The following is a 17,440-nucleotide window of genomic DNA, read 5'->3' as shown; positions in this document are numbered from 1 at the left end:
CATGTCAATCTTTTTTTTATAAGACGTGTATTTCCTGTTTGTTGTTAGAGCGAGAAAAGAAGAAGAAGAAGAAGAGGAGGAATGCAGTTGGTGAATTCACCGACTTTCATACTTTTACGTTTTTTTTGTCGAAATTATTCACTTTATTTGATCATTTTAACGTTAAATCAAATTATAAGTCGATTTTTTTTGTCGCTGTTTTAATGTTTTATTTCGCCATAACACATAAACATGTAATAAACGTGTGACGAGTCAGTTTTTTAAAGTTTTATGTTCAACTGACAATCGTCAGTTTGCCGCCATGACTACAACGGCCGTTTTTAACCGTTATTACAGACCTAACTAGCAGTTGGTTAATTTATTGATCACCTAATTAACCAAAATAACATTATATTTCAATAACAAACGGTCCTCAACGTCTTGTTAGGTCTCTTGACCATCATCACACTTTTATCAACAGATAAACTAACTCAACATTTAAAAAGTTTCCTTTAATTATTGATAATCAAACCAAAGAGAAGTGTATTCAAGTGTACTATTAGTATACTTCTTTTAAACTTAAAATAAGAGTATAGGCGTACTTTAAGTTTACTTTTTCTACTTATCAGAGATATACTTAAAGGGACTGTTTGTAACTTTCAGAAATGCTTGTTAACAGCGACACCTGTGGCCGTTAAGTCAACGAAAGTCAGCGTCGGGCTTCGCTGTTGGGTTGAACAAAACTCACCGATTAGTTGCACTCTTTCGATGCGGTAAATGTTTACGTACCGACCATAGCGTGAAGTGGTAGTATCTAGTAGGATTTATCTGATAAACTGAACTCCAAACATGATTATTTTATGAAAGGCGGGCTAGTGTTTGAACGGTTGAATTTGGGGTCGATTTTTTTTTCCTATTTTGATTAACGGTGCGGGAAACAAAGAGTTGGGACTAACAGGGCTTGACTGACGTGTTTTGCATCACATTACAGGCTAAAGGAGATATTCGAAGAAAGCCATTGGCTGAGCGGGATAATGCTCAATAATGCTTTATTTCCCCATAACACATAAACATGTAATAAACGTGTGTGAAGTCAGTTTTTTAAAGTTTTATGTTCAACTGACAATCGTCAGTTGGCCGCCATTACTACAACCGGGCTGTTTTCAAACGTTATTACAGACCTAACTGGCTTATACTGACAAGTATACAGAAAAGCCCAAGTATACTTGGTTCATACTGATAAGTATACTAAAAAATATGCTTAGCTTATAGCCCTACTTGTACTTAATCTTTTGATTGAGATATACCTCAGACAAGTATAATTAAGTATTCTTGCCTTCAAGGCCTACAGAAATGTATACTTGGCTTGTAGTTGTGTATACTTTTTGATAGAGTAGCCTATTAAAGTGTGTCATAAAAGCCATTTTGCCATCTGAAAAGTGTCAAAAAGTTAATGTTTGCATCAGTTGTTAAAAAATAACATGATTAGCATCCTTACCTGTATGGAGCAGGATTGGATCACTGCAGTAATGACTTTTACAGTGTTTAAGCTCATTATTGCCTCATTATAGGCAAATTGGCTTATTCAGTTGATAATAGCTTGTTTAAATATATCAATTTATTAACTGATTGTAATTAAACACTAAAAACCTATGATTATTTCAGTGATGTAGTCCATACATACCCTTATGTTGTGACTTTAGAAATACTTAAAAAAATAGAAATACACAAAATAACGACAGGTTTGTCTCCTTTTATTGACACATGCATATTGATGAGGATGATATTTATTATATCTTGGCTCCTTTAGGCTCATAGGATTTTAATGAGGGGATTTTTGGGTGCTCTTGAAAATAAACACATTCACACTGTGGAGGCAGTGAGGTGAAACAAGATTATGAAGCTGTGTAGTCCAGGTGATCCACAGAGCAAATATCGTAGCTTACTTACAATGAAGCATTGTCTCGTAAACACAGGGTGGAGTTTGTAATGTGAATGTTGTCTTTATTTTTTTAATCAGCCCAAACCAAAGTCAATAAAAGCAGTGTGTAAAACAACATCGTTCATTCAGGTGTCTTGTCCTGCTGCCTGCGTTGCTCTCTCTAAAATAACAATATTCTTCCCTCCTCAGAATACAGCACAACACTGAGTGATGGCTTTCATTTTCTCTTAATCGTTAACACAGCACCAGTCAAACATTTATAGACACCGTATATTTTTTAGCATAATAGCATAGGGTATTATGACTTTATTCATTGTGAATAGCATAAACATAAAGTTTTAATTGGGGAAAAAGGAACTGAGATTATTGTTCATTTCTTTTTAATTCTAGGGAAAAAATACCTAAAAATCATTCAAGATGAACTTTACTTAATTAATGCTGATAAGGCACCTGTAGCAAACAACACATGCTGTATATTACTTTCACTCATGGTGGCACTGTTTACACGTTTTATGATATAGAAACTATTTTACAGATTGAGCACACTCGCATGTAATGGAGCGTTAATTAAGAGAGTCATTATGATGCTCGCCCATTAATGATCATGAAGGTAATTGTCAACGAATGACAGAAAGGCAAGCTGTTATTACACAAAGAAATCATCTTAGATATACATTTTTAAAAAAAAGTCTCTTTGAGCATCGAGGCTTAAATGATCAAAAAGCATCTTAAAAAAAGAGGTCAAGCTCTGATCATCTGATGTATATTAAAACACATGAGACAGTACCAGCATCAATTAGAATATGCAGTTTGTGTTCTGTTACAGTTTCTTATATGGCTAATTATTTCTCAGTTCTATTATACCTGTTCTTCTTTGAGACCATGAAAACTAGAATATAATGATTTAAAAAATGTTTGACTGGTACAGTTGGTGCCATTTGTAAATATTACAGGTAAGGATGTATGTTATGCTTGTATAGAAATGTTATTATATAGAATAATTCCAATGAATTCAGATGGGAGGCCGGTAGAGTAAATACCTACTGGCCAACCAGCCAAGAGTTGATCCTCTGAATTCAAAAGAGAAGTATGAAAACCAGCAGACAGTGGAGCTCACTGAAGCCCAACTTCACAATATTCTGAGTTCTCCCTCGGGTGATTTTGTGGTCTCATGGTTTCTTTTTCGGTGCGTTGGGTGTGTTGAATTTGAAAAAGATGATGTCGCCGTCCTCCACCATGTAGTTCCTGCCTTGTTGCCTGTATTTTCCAGCAGCCTGTGAGAAAAAGGACGCATTGAAATTGTATTCAAGGACGTTTCTCAGAAAGTCAACGGTGCGCCTGTTCAAGCTTATCATTATAATTAGGCTGTATAAAAATACACACACCTTGGCGGCGACTTCACTGCCTTCCTCTTTGAAGTCATTGTACTTCATCACCTCGGCCATGATGAAGCCTTTCTCAAAGTCAGTGTGGATCTTTCCTGCCGCTTGCGGAGCCCTGGTCCCTTTCTGTTGGAGCAACAGAGAAGTTAAAAAATATCACTGAAATTATACTGCAACCTTGAAGAATTTCATCACAGATATTGATAATAATAATTAAAAAAATATTTTTATATAACATTTTTCAAACAAGACAAGAAAAAAAATAAAATGGCACACAAACAACGATAAACACAATTTAAATGTTAAACAAGATACGGATAGGTATCATAGTGTAACTCCCCATACTAACACAATATGCTGCCCACGAACATGATGGTATCAAAAAACAGTAAATTAGATTTACAACTCCAGAGACAAATGTGCTGCTAAAATGGCAAAATACATTTTAATTTTAGCAATAATGTTCACTGGAGCCTTGTACAGTGATGCCTAAAGACAAAATGTATACAAGAGTGAAAACCTCCACATTAAAGGAATGTGCTGCAAATACTTAAACAACAAGGGAGAGAAATGCACTTCAAATTCAGAATTTCTGCAAATATCAAAACACATACAGCCGTAAGTAAATGCTAGCCTGGTTCCAAACCTTTGGTTGCTGCCCACATCTCTGATTGTTTTAGCAATGCAAATAGTGAGCAATGAAAGATGAAATAAAATACTAAATGTCAATTCAGTCTGATCATTAGGGTAAGAAATTCCAAATCCAGAAAAATGGGCTTCTAATCCAAAAATGATGCATTTCGCAGATGTATATATCACTCAGTGGCCATTCATTAATGTTTACTAACATACTCAAAATTATTGCAAATTAGAAAACATATCGCGATACAATGACAGAATTATATGCCCCACCACTAATCATAAAATATGTCATATTCCCATTTGACAACAAGGGCACTTATTATTTGAGATAAGTTAATAAATAACTTTGTTTTGACAAAATTATCAACATTGTGCAGAATTTTTCTTCTGATTTACAGAAACCAACTGTGTAAATGACTCTTTCAAACCAACAATAAAGAGGATTTTGAAATAAACACTTAACTTTGAGGACATACGGTAATAATAAACTTTAAAGAAAGGTTATATCATATCACAGCACTTACCCTGACGGTCCACGCTCGCACCTCATCTGGTCCCGCTGTGAAGAAGTATTCCAGCTGTAGAGCTGCGTAGCCGGTCTTGATTATTTTGGTCAGAACACTAGAAACACACAGAGACGCCATGATGGAGCAGTTCAAGCAAACCTATATCTTTAGACAAGGTGCATTCAAATGATGGGATGAGTTGCAAACAAATACAGTTCAGTTACTCTGTTATTGTTGCTTTAACACAGGAATAATTAATAACATCTATATTAGTATTTTGGTGTATTTTTCACCATTCTGATATATTATAGACTGAATGATTAATAATGAAAATAATTGAGATTAATCAACAAACATAATAATCGTGGGTTGCAGCCCTAAGTTGCAGTTAAACCATTTCTCGACCTGATTTACGATGTTCTTGCTACATTGTGAGTCTATGTCTCACCTCTGTGTCTTCAGTTCCTCGCAGTACTTATTCCTCTCCTCCTCCTCCTCCATGTCCAGCAGTTTAGACTCAATAGCTCCACTCACAGGAATGACCAGAGCACCGGGGTCATGAGCGTCTACCCACTCCTTGATTTTCGCAAGCCTGAGAAAAACAAGCAGCGGGGTGAGTTACAGTAGCTGTATGGGACATGCACTCGTGCACACTGGGTCGATGATACCAAACCTACCACTTGTTCTTTTTTCTGATGTAATCCTTCTCTGAGAGATTAACCAGGTAGATCATGGGCTTGGATGTCAGAAACAGGTATTTGTTCAACACCTCAATCTGTTAAGAGAATTTAAAAAGGGTACAAATTATGAAACAGTCTGGTTCTCAAAAGCTCAGGTGATGCCCTACGAATACAATTATAAACACACAAGCGCATTCAAGCACACACATCATTACCTCTCTCTCGCTCCACTCATGGTAAAATCGGATGTGTTTCTTCTCCTCTTCTATCCAGCTTTTCACCTTCAACATGATATCCTGTAGCAAGAAGCAGCAGGTTATATGATGTCTGCAGACTGATTACCATCTCCTATATCCCCCCAGTAGTGATGCATAGTGACACAAATGTGAAACAGGATAACAGATGCATAGCACAAACACACTTCACTTACATATTCAGGTTTGAGTTTTTTGTCGCTTCCTCTGACGGCAGTTTTCTCCAGTTTGTCGAGGATCGGAGCCATCATTTCTTCGTCCTTCAGTCGCAGCTCCTCGTGGATGATCTCAATGTCCCTCACTGGGTCAACGTTACCCTCCACGTGGATAATATCCTCATCATCAAATGCACCTAGAAGACACCCCAAGCAGTCAAGTCAGTATTTATGACCATGCAAGTCTTTCCTAAAAATATAAACTTGAGAACTGATATCACCGGGATGTAAAATCATGCACACTTCAGAAGGTGATGAATGAGACACAAATTTCGTTGATCCCTAAGGGGCTGATCACATCGAAACGCGTCGCTAGAAACGCATCACCAGCAAAACTATTGTTTTCTTTTTTTTTTTATTGGGGAAATAATGTGGCAAAATAAAATACACAGTAATATATGTACATAGAAATTAATATCTCTTTTTGTGATAGTTTCATGTTGGCTACTGTCTTTGAGAAAGAGAGAGAGAAAGACCAAATTTTTCCATTGTTGATCACCCGGTTAAACATGCCAAGGGGCGATTTTGAAGCAGCCACGCCTGTAGCGACGCGTCTCAGTGTGATCAGCCCCTAAGACTTTTAGTCTTTTAAATCTTCTATCACAACATAGGTAATTTCATATCTTGAAAACGACATATCACGATAAAGCATTTTTCTGGTAAATCAATAAATAAATAGTCTATATGAAAAAAACAGGTTAAAGCCTATTTTTGTATACTCCTGTGCGAATTAAATACTTGAAAAATTAAAAGTATTTTCTCATTTTAAGAACTTTTAAGTGAAATTATAGAGAAAAATAAATTAATATATGCCTAGCCTATATCGCGATAGAAACTATATAGAAAAATATATACAATCGATTTTTTTAATACCGTTTTGACGATATATAACGTTATATTGCCCAGCCCTAAATTACATATTTTTCAAAATCGTTCAGCCCTAATGTTTTCCCATTTTTAAATTGAAGTCCTCAAATGTTAAAAGTTGTCTTCACAAAAGCAGCCATATGAGACCATTGCTTCAATTAAATAGTATTTATAAAATCGTATTTAAACCAGGAACTATTAGAACTGACAATAAGTGAGCCAAATTACGAGTTTGACCAGACATTCAATGCCAGCTTTTGATCTTTGATAGTTTGACACTCAGTACCATAAAGTATTAAGGTCAGATACCCCGCTATAGAACAGAGTATAGTCACAGGTACTGGCCATATCATCTTGTCTCTGGGCCACAGAAATAACATGAATGAATAATGAATTCTTCCCTGTTCCCCTTGAAGGAGTGTAGTAGTGGGTCTTAACTTGCCATCCTAAACACCTGTCCACTCTACTCAGTTGTTACTACACAGCAGCTGCAGTCAGTAGTGCTGGCAACTCACGAGTCATGTGGAAGATGCCGTCACAGGCACTGATATGGGAGAGGAAGGCGTTTCCGAGTCCCTGTCCTGCATGAGCTCCCTTCACCAGACCAGCAATGTCCACGACGTTTAGAAATGCTGGAACCTTACTGAAGAGACAAAACAGCCAGACGTGGAAGAGATCGTTGATGAGACAGAAATCCATGGATGCTGGACAAACAGCTGTCAGGACACAACACACACCTGACTGGTTTGTGGTATTGGCAGAGGAAATCAAAGCGCTCATCGGGAACAGGTACCCTGCTCTCATTTGGGTCAATTGTGCAGAATGGGAAGTTCTCTGCGGCAGCTTGGCTTTTGGTCAGCACATTGAAAAAGGTGGATTTCCTGCAGTGGACAGAGAGTCAGGAGAGTGTCAACAACTGTGCAATAATTAACCCCTTACCATAACAAAAAATGCTCTGCCAACATCACTTATATTATTTACAAAATTACAACTTCTTTAGGTTTAAGCAACAAAACTACAACTTCTTTAGGTTTAGGCAATAAAACGTCAACTTCTTTAGGTTTAGACAATAAAACTACAATTTCTTTAAGTTTAGGCAACAAAACTACAACTTCTTCAGGTTTAGGAAATACAACTACAACTTCTTTAGGTTTAGGAAATACAACTACAACTTCTTTAGGTTTTGGCAACAAAACTACAACTTCTTTAGGTTTACGCAACAAAACTACAACTTCTTTAGGTTTAGGCAACAAAACTGTAAGTTATTTAGTTTAGGTAACAAAACTACAACTTCTATAATTTAGGCAACAAAACTACAACTTCTTTAGGTTTAGGCAATAAAACTGAAATTTCTTTAGGTTCAGGCAATAAACTACAACTTCTTTAGATTTAGTCAATAAAACTATAACTTCTTTATGTTTAGACAAAAAAACACCATGTTTTGGGTTAAAATAACTACGAACACAAACACAACTACACATTGTTGCTTTCATACGGGATGTGAACACTGATCTCCTGTATGAAAATCCTATGTTTTGTGTCCCATCCACCAGTGTCAACAGCAGTCCAAAAATTAAACCTGACCATAACAACAAATGCTCTGCAAACATCCACATTACATATAACATTTACTTACCCAACATTAGGTAATCCCACAATTCCAATTTTCAGAGAGGTCCCAAATCGTCCAATTAGTGGAGCCTGTTTGGGGGCTTCTGGCTTCTTGGGGGGCATCTGCGAGAGTTACAAGTCAAGTCAAGTCAAATTTATTTCTATAGCACATTTAAAACAACATGAGCTGACCAAAGTGCTTTACAGACATAGACAGAATAAAAACAGGTCAACAGAGCAGACAACAAAATCTCACACATCCACAGATAGAGACCAAGATAAAAATCCATGAGTAAAAGACTGTTATAATGAGCATTTATAAAAGGCCAATTAGTAATCACAATTCAAGAAAAGAGGTGGGTCTTGAGCTGTGCTTTAAAAAGACTCTGTAGAGGGAGCAGATCTGATGTAGAGAGGCAGTTTGTTCCACAGACTAGGGGCCCCACTATTTTGTGCCATGTCCCATGTTTTGACATGGGATTGATTACACCATGACCCCATGTCAAAACATTTCATTTATATTATACCAACACCTCAGGCCTGCTAAAAGTTAGCTCTGAGCCTTTAAATCACCATCCTGTTGAACTAACTAGCTCCTCCACTGAAAACGTGCACAGGCAGCTCATTCAAACATGCTAACGTTAGCTGGTAGCTAACTGAGACCACTCCTAGCTCACCCGTTACACACAATATCTAACTAAACAAACACTACTGTCTGCATGTTACGGTCTTTACAAATAGCTGGGAAGTTAATGAGTTGGGAGAACTCATTTTGTAGTACCTTTATGTGTTATTTTAGGCTGTGGTCTACGTGGAGTTCAGTCCTCTGGTGTCTGCTCACAACCAGCCGCTCCGCTGGAAAGGCAAGTTGGAGAGCAAACCGGAAGTGTTTTGACGTGAGGAGGGCTGTGATTGGTCGGGAGAAAGAGCTGGAAGGCTACGTCAGAGGTGTACTAACTGACAGACTGCTTAGTAACGCTTTTATGTTATTTATTTAACCGCTAATTGTTAAAGTTTTTATTATGTTATATGTTGAGTAAAGTCTACCATTCTTAAACTACAATATTTGTGAATATTTTGTGAATAATAATAAATTTAAAAAAAATAGGAATAGGAATATATATATATATATCAGGGCCTCTATGCTGAAATCATAGAGGCCCTGAACGCATACTGAAATTTTTCTTATTATTAATAAAACATTTTTTATTTAATTATGTATTTTTATTTTTTATTTTCTATTTATTTTTAATTGTATGTATTTATTTCTCTCCTTTGCATTTCACCTCTTATTTATTCCCACAAACTTATTTATTTCTGTATTATTTTCTTTAAATAATAACTCTCACATTGCACTCACTTTATTCACAAAAATAAATAAATAAATGACTTGATAAAATATAAAAAAATAAATGTAGCCATTAATTAATTGACAAAATGTGACATAAATTGGTATTTCTGTTTTAATTTGCTTCTTTATTTATCTTTGTATGCATTTCCTTATTTAATTTTCCCTTCTATTTATTCATGTATTTTTTTTTAATTCATTATTTTTTATTTACTTATATATTTTATTTATTTATTTTCTATTTTAAATTGTATGTATTTATTTCTGCGCGATTTTCTCCTTTGCATTTCACCGCTTATTTATTCCCACAAACTTATTTATTTCTGTATTATTTTCTTTATACATTTCTGCCTCATTATGCAAATTAGGGTCACATTTTTATCAATTAATTAATGGCTACATTTATTTTTATTTTGTATGTCTTATTTTAGGCTGTGGTCTACGTGGAGTTCAGTCCTCTGGTGTCTGCTCACAACCAGCTGCTCCGCTGGAAAGGCAAGTTGGAGAGCAAACCGGGAGTGTTTTGACGAGAGGAGGGCTGTGATTGGTCGGAAGAAAGAGCTGGAAGGCTACGTCAGAGGTGTAGTAACTGACAGGTGCAGAGTTACGTTTTTTTTATGTTATTTATTTATTTAACCGCTAATTATTAAATTTTATTATATTACATGTTGGGTAAATTCTACTATTCTTAGGCTATAATATTTGTGAATAAACGGGAATATACTGTATATATCTTTGTAGTTTACATTACGGCCTACTTTTCTGTGGTGAACCAATTTTTCAGGATCATGAAATATAGCAAAAAATAATATTAAAAATAAATGTAGCCATTAATTGATAAAATGTGACCCTCATTTGCATAATGAGGCAGAAATGTGTAAAGAAAATAATACATAAATAAATAAGTTTGTGGGAATATATATGAGGTTAAAACCAAAAGGGAAAATCGTGCAGAAATAAATACATACAATTTAAAAATAATTACAAAATAAATAAATAAAAATACATAAGTAAATAAAATAAATGCATGAATAAAAAAAAAGGGAAAAATATAAACAAAGAAGCAAATTAAAACAGAAATACCAATTTATGTCACATTTTGTCAATTAATTAATGGCTACTTTTAATTTTAATATTTTATCGAGTAATTTATTTATTTATTTTTGTGAATAAAGTGAGTGCAATGTGAGTTATGTTTTGGCCGTTTTTGCTGGAATCATATATTATATGATTTCAGCATAGAGGCCCTGAATTTTTATTTAATTTACTTATGTATTTCTATTTATTTATTTTCTATTTATTTTAAAATTGTATGTATTTATTTCTCCCCTTTGCATTTCACCGCTTATTTATTTCTGTATTATTTTCTTCATACATTCCGACCTCATTATGCAAAGGAGGGTCACATTTTATCAATTAATTAATGGCTACATTTATTTTTTGCTATATTTTATGACATATTTATTTATCGAGTCATTTATCTATTTAATCATTTATTTTTTATTTTGGCAGGTTCCGTCTTCCGTAGTCCTAGGGTGCCGTTAACACAGCAGTGTCTTGTCGGTACGTGGGCAGCCTGATGGCCATCATCAGACCATTATATATCTGACTTGTGCTGTATTTAAACTTAGAAAATAGTTTTTTATTTATTAGTAATGTAATAGTATTGTTTGATGCATCCAGGATGGTCTGAATACATTTCATAAGATTTAAAAAAAAATAAACTCAATTCTGTTAAAGACTTTAATCGACTCAAACTGTGTCACAACAGGGTTTCATTATGGAAGATCACTCGTCATATGAGGGTGCATGCATGAAGTCATAGCTGTAATATTTTTTATTTGACAAGAAAAAAAAACGGCAAATAAATTCAAAATAAATGTTTGATGGAACTTCATTGTACAATACCTGCAGCATCCCTGCCTCCAAAACCATGGGGCAATGTAGCCATTACAGTGTACAACACACTGTTACTAAACAACAGAGCAAATGACCAAAGTCAATTTTTATTTTTGAAGGTACAACACCCCAAAAAAGTACTTTCCAACAGGAAAACACAGAGTTAAAAAGAAACATGGTATTTAAAACAAACTGGGATCTTGACAGTTTAAGAAACCAACTACATACAAACAGCAACATGAGGAACTGTAATATAACTGCCACAAAAAATCCTGTTTATATAAAAACAAACCTGTTGAGCCAAGCATAAACAAGCCAGCCCTTCGTTTAATTACCACCACCAAACAAGTTTTGTTTTCAATTCCTGTTTGTTAGCTGTAAGAAGGATACCCAAAAATGTCTGCACATATTTTCCCCCAAAGTGAGGGGAAAAGTTAGGCCTTGAGCCAATGAACAAGTATAGCTCATTTCCACTTGAACCTATTTTCTGGCATTTTAGATTATTTTCTTTTTCAAGAATCCGACTACAAATTTGGTAACGATAAATTCACTACGGACATTGTGGTGCTCAGACAGACTGCTTCTTTAGGAACATTTTTCAAACCTTCAATACATTAACAAATCCAGGATTCATATCACATAATGAGGTCAAAAAAACATAAAAAAGACAAGTATCTGAACAATAAACTGTTGACTCTTCTCTCAGTCCTCAGTAGTGACCTGTGAGAAAAGGACAGGGTAAGAGATTAAGTACCAGGTTTGATTCATGTCAAAAAGAGCATTTTTTAGTTTCTTATTTTTTTGTGAATAATCTAAACTGATCCAGTGACAAAGTATGTGTGAAGGTTACATAAATATATGAATTTCAAATTAAGTGTAACTGTGCGGTCTAATGATGGTTTAAACCTACGTGGCGAGTAAGACCGGGATCGGGATCGTGAGCGGTACCCTTTGCTGTAGTAAGGAGATGGAGATCTGCGTCTGTAGGTAGAAAAACAAAACCACAACACTTCCTATTGAGACCTTTAATGTTACACATGGTTAGGGTGACTTAAACTAGAGTCATTCAAAAATTAATTTGACATCACATTATATTTTAAAGACACCGTACCAAGTTAATTTCAGTCATATCTACTCTTGATCTTTAGTAAAAAAGTAAAAGAATGCTAATATGATACTCAATTAACCATAACAATAATTAACAGATAAATGTGCCAAACAGGCTATTGGAAAAATAACTCACCTGTATGATCTGTACTCTCTGTCGTCATAGCGTTCATAGTCACGCTCATAACTTCTGTCATAACCTCTTTCGTAGCCCCTGTCGTAGTCCCTCGAGGTACGCCGCGATGAACCACCACTGCTGCTACTACCACCACCGCCACCGCCACCACCACCGCCGCCGCCGCCGCTGCTGCTACCGCCGCCACCACCACTGTAAAAACGCACAGAATAAAATTTCGAGACACCTTTGAAGATACAGTAGCTTCCATAAAATATCCCTACTGTAATAACAAAGCTGCCTGGTTAAAAGGCAGTGTTGGTAGTGCTGTTCAAATACTTTTTTTTTTGTTATATTTGTTGAAATTCTCAACACATCCTGGCAGCAATCAAATCAAATGCTCTGGGGAAAAAAATGGTATCTGTGGCTGTCGCAGGACTGTAATGAACATGTCCAATTATTTCATTGCCTGCCTACCTACCTATTTGTTGTTTACGTTAAATATGAGATGTTTACATTCATAATGATAATTGTGGGTGAATGGTTCTTGAGAGAGCCCTGAAGCGATGGGCTGTCACTGTTACAGACTTGGCAACTTTCTCGCTAGATTTAAGGGACTTTTGGAGCTACTTTCATTGGAAAAGAGTTGGTAACACTGGGCTCGGTTTTTCGGTTGGATCATTTTTAAAATCTAGTGTACTACTTGCTCATTCCAATCTTTAAGAAACACTCACTATGTGGGACGTCCCATGTAGATTCCAGGAGTGGGTGTATGGGCTCGTTTTGTGATGGAGAAATCCACTCGAATCCTGCGCCCATCGAGCTCCATCCCGTTAGCGCGCTCCTTAGCCTAAAACGCACAACAACATAGTTAGACTATTTATCTACTAAGATAATGAAATACTTTTCATGTTTAACCGTTGCCCTGAATCCAGAGACATGTGTAAGATATGGTCTATTAAACACATATTCCACCTGCACATAATGCATTTATATGATGGCTGACACTGCTAGCTGAGACTCCAGTCTGGACTGTAGTTGCATACACTTTCCCTTCTCTCCCTGTCGGTAAACACACTTCCTGTCTCTCATTTACACAATACGCTGTCAAAAAAAGAATTACAAACATCCATCACATGTTACCAAGCCCAAAGTGATGTATTACTGCTTAATTAATGGCGAAAACCCTTTATACCCTTAAGTAAGGAGTCAACATTATAAATATGTCATATCCCTGTCTTATCCTCCGTACCTCCTTGGAGTCCTCAGAGTTTTCAAAGTAGACAAAGGCAAAGCCTCTTGAGCGACGCGACTGCTGGTCACACACAATGTTGACGTTGCTCAAAGGGCCGTATTTAGAGAAAACGTCCCTCAGATCCCTCTCAGTGGTGTACAGACTCAGTCCAAACACACCCAGACAGCTGTTGGGGTCTGGGTTTGCCTGTAAGAGTAAAGAGAGGAATATAAATATATTGAGAGCAACAGACCTGCCACATCACTGCAATAAATCTTGCTTTTCTGAAGTAAATCAGCACCTGGGTATCTGACAATGGCTTTGTTTAAGACATGAAATTCCTAATGACTGGACACCATAAAGGGCTTTTACACATGATCTAAATCTAGACACTGAAAACCACTAATGAGTCTGTGAGGTTTATTTAGATCAAGTATTTTAAAGGTAACCCACTCATTAAAAATTGTAAATTCACAAACTTTAAGGCCCACGGAAACCCCAAATCAAGCATGAAGAGGAAGACCTTAATATTCACCCTGTTGCCAATGTGTCTGCGACGATTTGACATGGGGGAGCGGCTATGGCTCCTATGCCGGCGGTACTCCCAGCTACGAGATCGGCTCCTGGATCGGCGTCGGTGGGAGCGGGAACGAGAGCGGGAGTGGTGCTTGCGTGAGCTTCGATGGGAACGGGACCTGGGGATAGACATAGAAACTTAACTCTGAGCACGTCATTTACTTGTGTCACATGCACACAAGCTTCAGAAATTTAGTTTTAGAGTGCACGTCACAACTTTGAAAACACCACCTTCAAAACAAAACCCATCTCACCTGGATTTGGTTCGTGATCGGGATCGGGATCTGGACCTGGAGTGGCGGGAGCCATCTTTTGATTGTGCTGGTGAGCGGCTGCTGGATTTTGCTGAGCCCCGAGGAGACACACTCCTTAAGCCAGGCGAGTCCTGGACAGAACAGATTCTGAGATAAGAAACACTCTAAAGCCAAGTGTGTGCCTAATAAAGGGCCAGGAGGTGACAGCGTTGCCCTCTACATGCCCCCTTCAGAAAGAGTTCACCACAGTTTGGCATTTAACAGGTTTGACACTACACATTTAGGAATTTGATTATAAGAGGTCATTAACATTGCAACAAATATATAAATTAGAGATTAAGTCATTTAGCTGATTGTACAAAAAGTAAACCTAAAAGGTTTGGAGGGATTGACCAGTGATGTTTCTGATAGAGAGGAAAAAAATGTGCATGCTTAAGAGAAAGAAACAGGATGAAATAGAGTAGCATAACAGGCTGTTAGGAAATTACTCATACCCTGGTAAACTTCTGATCTTAACTTCATAACTTCTTTAACTTCATTACTTCAAAACAACCCTTCATTTCTTCTTTCTTCTGTTTGACATTACGACTTCTTTTTTCCTCCTCTTCCCCCCATCTACCATCTGCCATTACAACACTAGTAGTGGGGACAGATCTTGACTTCGCTTCTTTTCAGCATCCAATTTATTAGCATGCATCAACACCATCAGCGCCCAAACAATAACAACTTCACATCTGACACGTCTTCCGCTTTTTCTTTCTTCCAACCTCAACCTTAACAAAGAACAAACAAGGGTGATAAGGCATGTTGGTTTCTGTTAAGAACCAAAAAACAACAGCAAAAACCAGGGAAACAACATACATTAGCTAAATACACACGTGTATGTTAGCTTGATATGGTCTCGATTGGTCCAATATTACTATATACCAGGGGTCAGCAACCTTTACTATCAAAAGAGCCACTTTAGGCAAAAAAATTATTAAAAAATCTGTCTGGAGCCGCAAAACATTTGAGCATTGTGATGAAGGTAACACAGTTTATAGTATAAGTATATAGTATATAAGTCTAATGCAGTGAGGGCCACAGTGCAAATGTACAACGGAGTATTAGGGCCACATTGAGGTAAAAAATATCTGAGATTTCTAGGAAAAAGTCGTAATATTACGTAATATTACCAAAATAAAGTCATAACTTTACAAGAAAAAAATCGTAATATTACGAGAATAAAGTCATAACGTTACGAGAAAAAAGAAAATAACACGTAAAATTACTACTTTATAATATTACGATATATATATATATATTCTCTAAATCTCTAAATGTGGCCCTAATACTCAGTCATACCTTTAGACCTGCAACAATGATAAATACACATTTAAATGTAAACAAAAAAACAGTGATTCATTTCCACTCATTTCCATTTTTATAAATCCACAGGGAGCCTCTGGAGAGGAGCTGAAGAGCTGCAGGTTGCTGACCCCTGGACTATATATATATATATATACGGATACAAAGCTGAACATTACAACCATCTGGTAGTCAATAGATCAATAAATGAGGGATAAAGGCGGGCACATCATCTCTCCACTGCTAAGCTCTGTAGGCCGCAATGCTGCAACGTTACAGCTATCTTTATAAACATTTATAATACTCTCTTCTAGTTAGTGTGACTCAAATAAACGCTTTGTAGAACATATTTCATCAGGTTTTGACGACAGTTTTCACAACATGTGTTGCCATTAGCCGACCTGCAAAAACGATGCTAATAGCTAAGCTAACTAGCTAAGCTAACTAGCTAAAGCTAACTGTTTCAAACGGTTTTTCTTAATAACAACTCACCTGCTCCCTAAACTCTTTCTCGTTGTCGCTCATGTTAGTATTAAACTAGACACAGCAGATGTGTAAGGTACGTGATACACAGACTCTAAACGACCGATTTAACTTGTCGACTGACGAGTTTACCGCACAGTGGACTACGCTAGCAACTAGGCTAAGCGACGAACTATACCGTTCTGCACGGATCGTTTCCGGTTCCGGTTTTAGTTGTCAGAATAAAAGCTGCAAATTTCACCCAAAATTGTTTGAGAGTAAGAGCAGGTATTTAAAGGCCACATAGATAGAGTAATAATAAGAGTAATAATAATAATAATAATAATAATAATAATAATAATAATAATATAATAATAATAATATTAATAACAACAATAATGATAATAATAACAACAATAATAATAATAATAATATTGATGATGATGATGATGATAATGATAATGATAATGATAATAATAATAATAATAATAATAATGATAATAATAATAATGATGATGATGATGATGATGATGATAATGATGCTAATAATAATAATAATAATAATAATAATAATGATGATAATAATAATAATAATAATGATAATGATAATAATAATGATAATGATAACAATAATAATAATAATGACGATGATGATGATGATGATGATAATAACAATAATAATTATGATAATGATAATAATAATAATAATAATAATAACAATAATAATAATAATAATAATAATAATAATAATAATAAGGATGATGATGATGATGATTATGATGAAGATGGTGAAGGTGAAGATGATGATGATAATAATAATTATAATATGATAATAATAATAATAATAATAATAATAATAATAATAACAATAACAATAACAATAATGACAATCGGTTTGTCGATTAGTTCCCCTCTAGATTTTAAGCAAGAAATTACATTCATTTCACTGAATATCAATAATTATAATACAAATTCAGTACATTGTCATACTTTTTGAACAGGTTAGATAAATCGGCCAAT

The 17,440-nt window shown here is 35.7% G+C and overlaps 2 protein-coding genes across 3 annotated transcripts; both read right to left on the bottom strand.

The window, feature by feature from the left end:
• Nucleotides 1–1,716: 1,716 nt before the first annotated feature.
• On the bottom strand, nt 1,717–8,999 carry LOC141783971 (obg-like ATPase 1). The gene is made up of 11 exons (XM_074661623.1): nt 8,860–8,999; nt 8,104–8,201; nt 7,205–7,348; nt 6,983–7,110; nt 5,562–5,737; nt 5,347–5,427; nt 5,129–5,226; nt 4,900–5,043; nt 4,470–4,566; nt 3,307–3,429; nt 1,717–3,195 (listed from the first exon to the last, which is right to left on the bottom strand). Exons 2-11 carry the CDS (start codon nt 8,199–8,201, stop codon nt 3,091–3,093), a joined length of 1,194 nt encoding a protein of 397 aa, XP_074517724.1. The 5' UTR covers nt 8,860–8,999; the 3' UTR covers nt 1,717–3,090.
• A 2,156-nt stretch (nt 9,000–11,155) lies between these two features.
• Nucleotides 11,156–16,636, bottom strand: LOC141782988 (transformer-2 protein homolog alpha-like). Of its 2 annotated transcripts, none has more exons than XM_074659867.1 (8): nt 16,451–16,636; nt 14,612–14,742; nt 14,305–14,476; nt 13,800–13,988; nt 13,282–13,397; nt 12,569–12,760; nt 12,236–12,306; nt 11,156–12,045 (listed from the first exon to the last, which is right to left on the bottom strand). In XM_074659867.1, the coding sequence occupies exons 1-8, from the start codon at nt 16,481–16,483 to the stop codon at nt 12,035–12,037; spliced, it is 915 nt and encodes a 304-aa protein (XP_074515968.1). In that variant the 5' UTR covers nt 16,484–16,636; the 3' UTR covers nt 11,156–12,034. The 2 variants fall into 2 exon arrangements, with proteins under 2 accessions (XP_074515968.1, XP_074515969.1); XM_074659868.1 differs by having other exon boundaries at nt 14,317–14,476; nt 16,451–16,634.
• Nucleotides 16,637–17,440: the final 804 nt, after the last annotated feature.

This window comes from Sebastes fasciatus, chromosome 15, assembly GCF_043250625.1.
Source record: "Sebastes fasciatus isolate fSebFas1 chromosome 15, fSebFas1.pri, whole genome shotgun sequence".
NCBI classification, from domain to species: Eukaryota; Metazoa; Chordata; class Actinopteri; order Perciformes; family Sebastidae; genus Sebastes; species Sebastes fasciatus.
This window is presented reverse-complemented; position numbering and strand designations above follow the sequence as displayed.

Coding starts and splice junctions, on each gene's coding strand:
- LOC141783971 (XM_074661623.1), bottom strand. CDS start 8,201: ATGCCCCCCAAGAAGCCAGAAGCCCCCAAACAGGCTCCACTAATTGGA. Junction 5,428..5,561: donor AAAAACTCAAACCTGAATAT/GTAAGTGAAGTG, acceptor TTCTTGCTACAG/GATATCATGTTGAAGGTGAA. Junction 5,044..5,128: donor ATCAGAAAAAAGAACAAGTG/GTAGGTTTGGTA, acceptor TGTTTTTCTCAG/GCTTGCGAAAATCAAGGAGT.
- LOC141782988 (XM_074659867.1), bottom strand. CDS start 16,483: ATGAGCGACAACGAGAAAGAGTTTAGGGAGCAG. Junction 13,989..14,304: donor GCAACAGGGTGAATATTAAG/GTCTTCCTCTTC, acceptor TTACTCTTACAG/GCAAACCCAGACCCCAACAG. Junction 12,307..12,568: donor AGAGAGTACAGATCATACAG/GTGAGTTATTTT, acceptor TTCTACCTACAG/ACGCAGATCTCCATCTCCTT.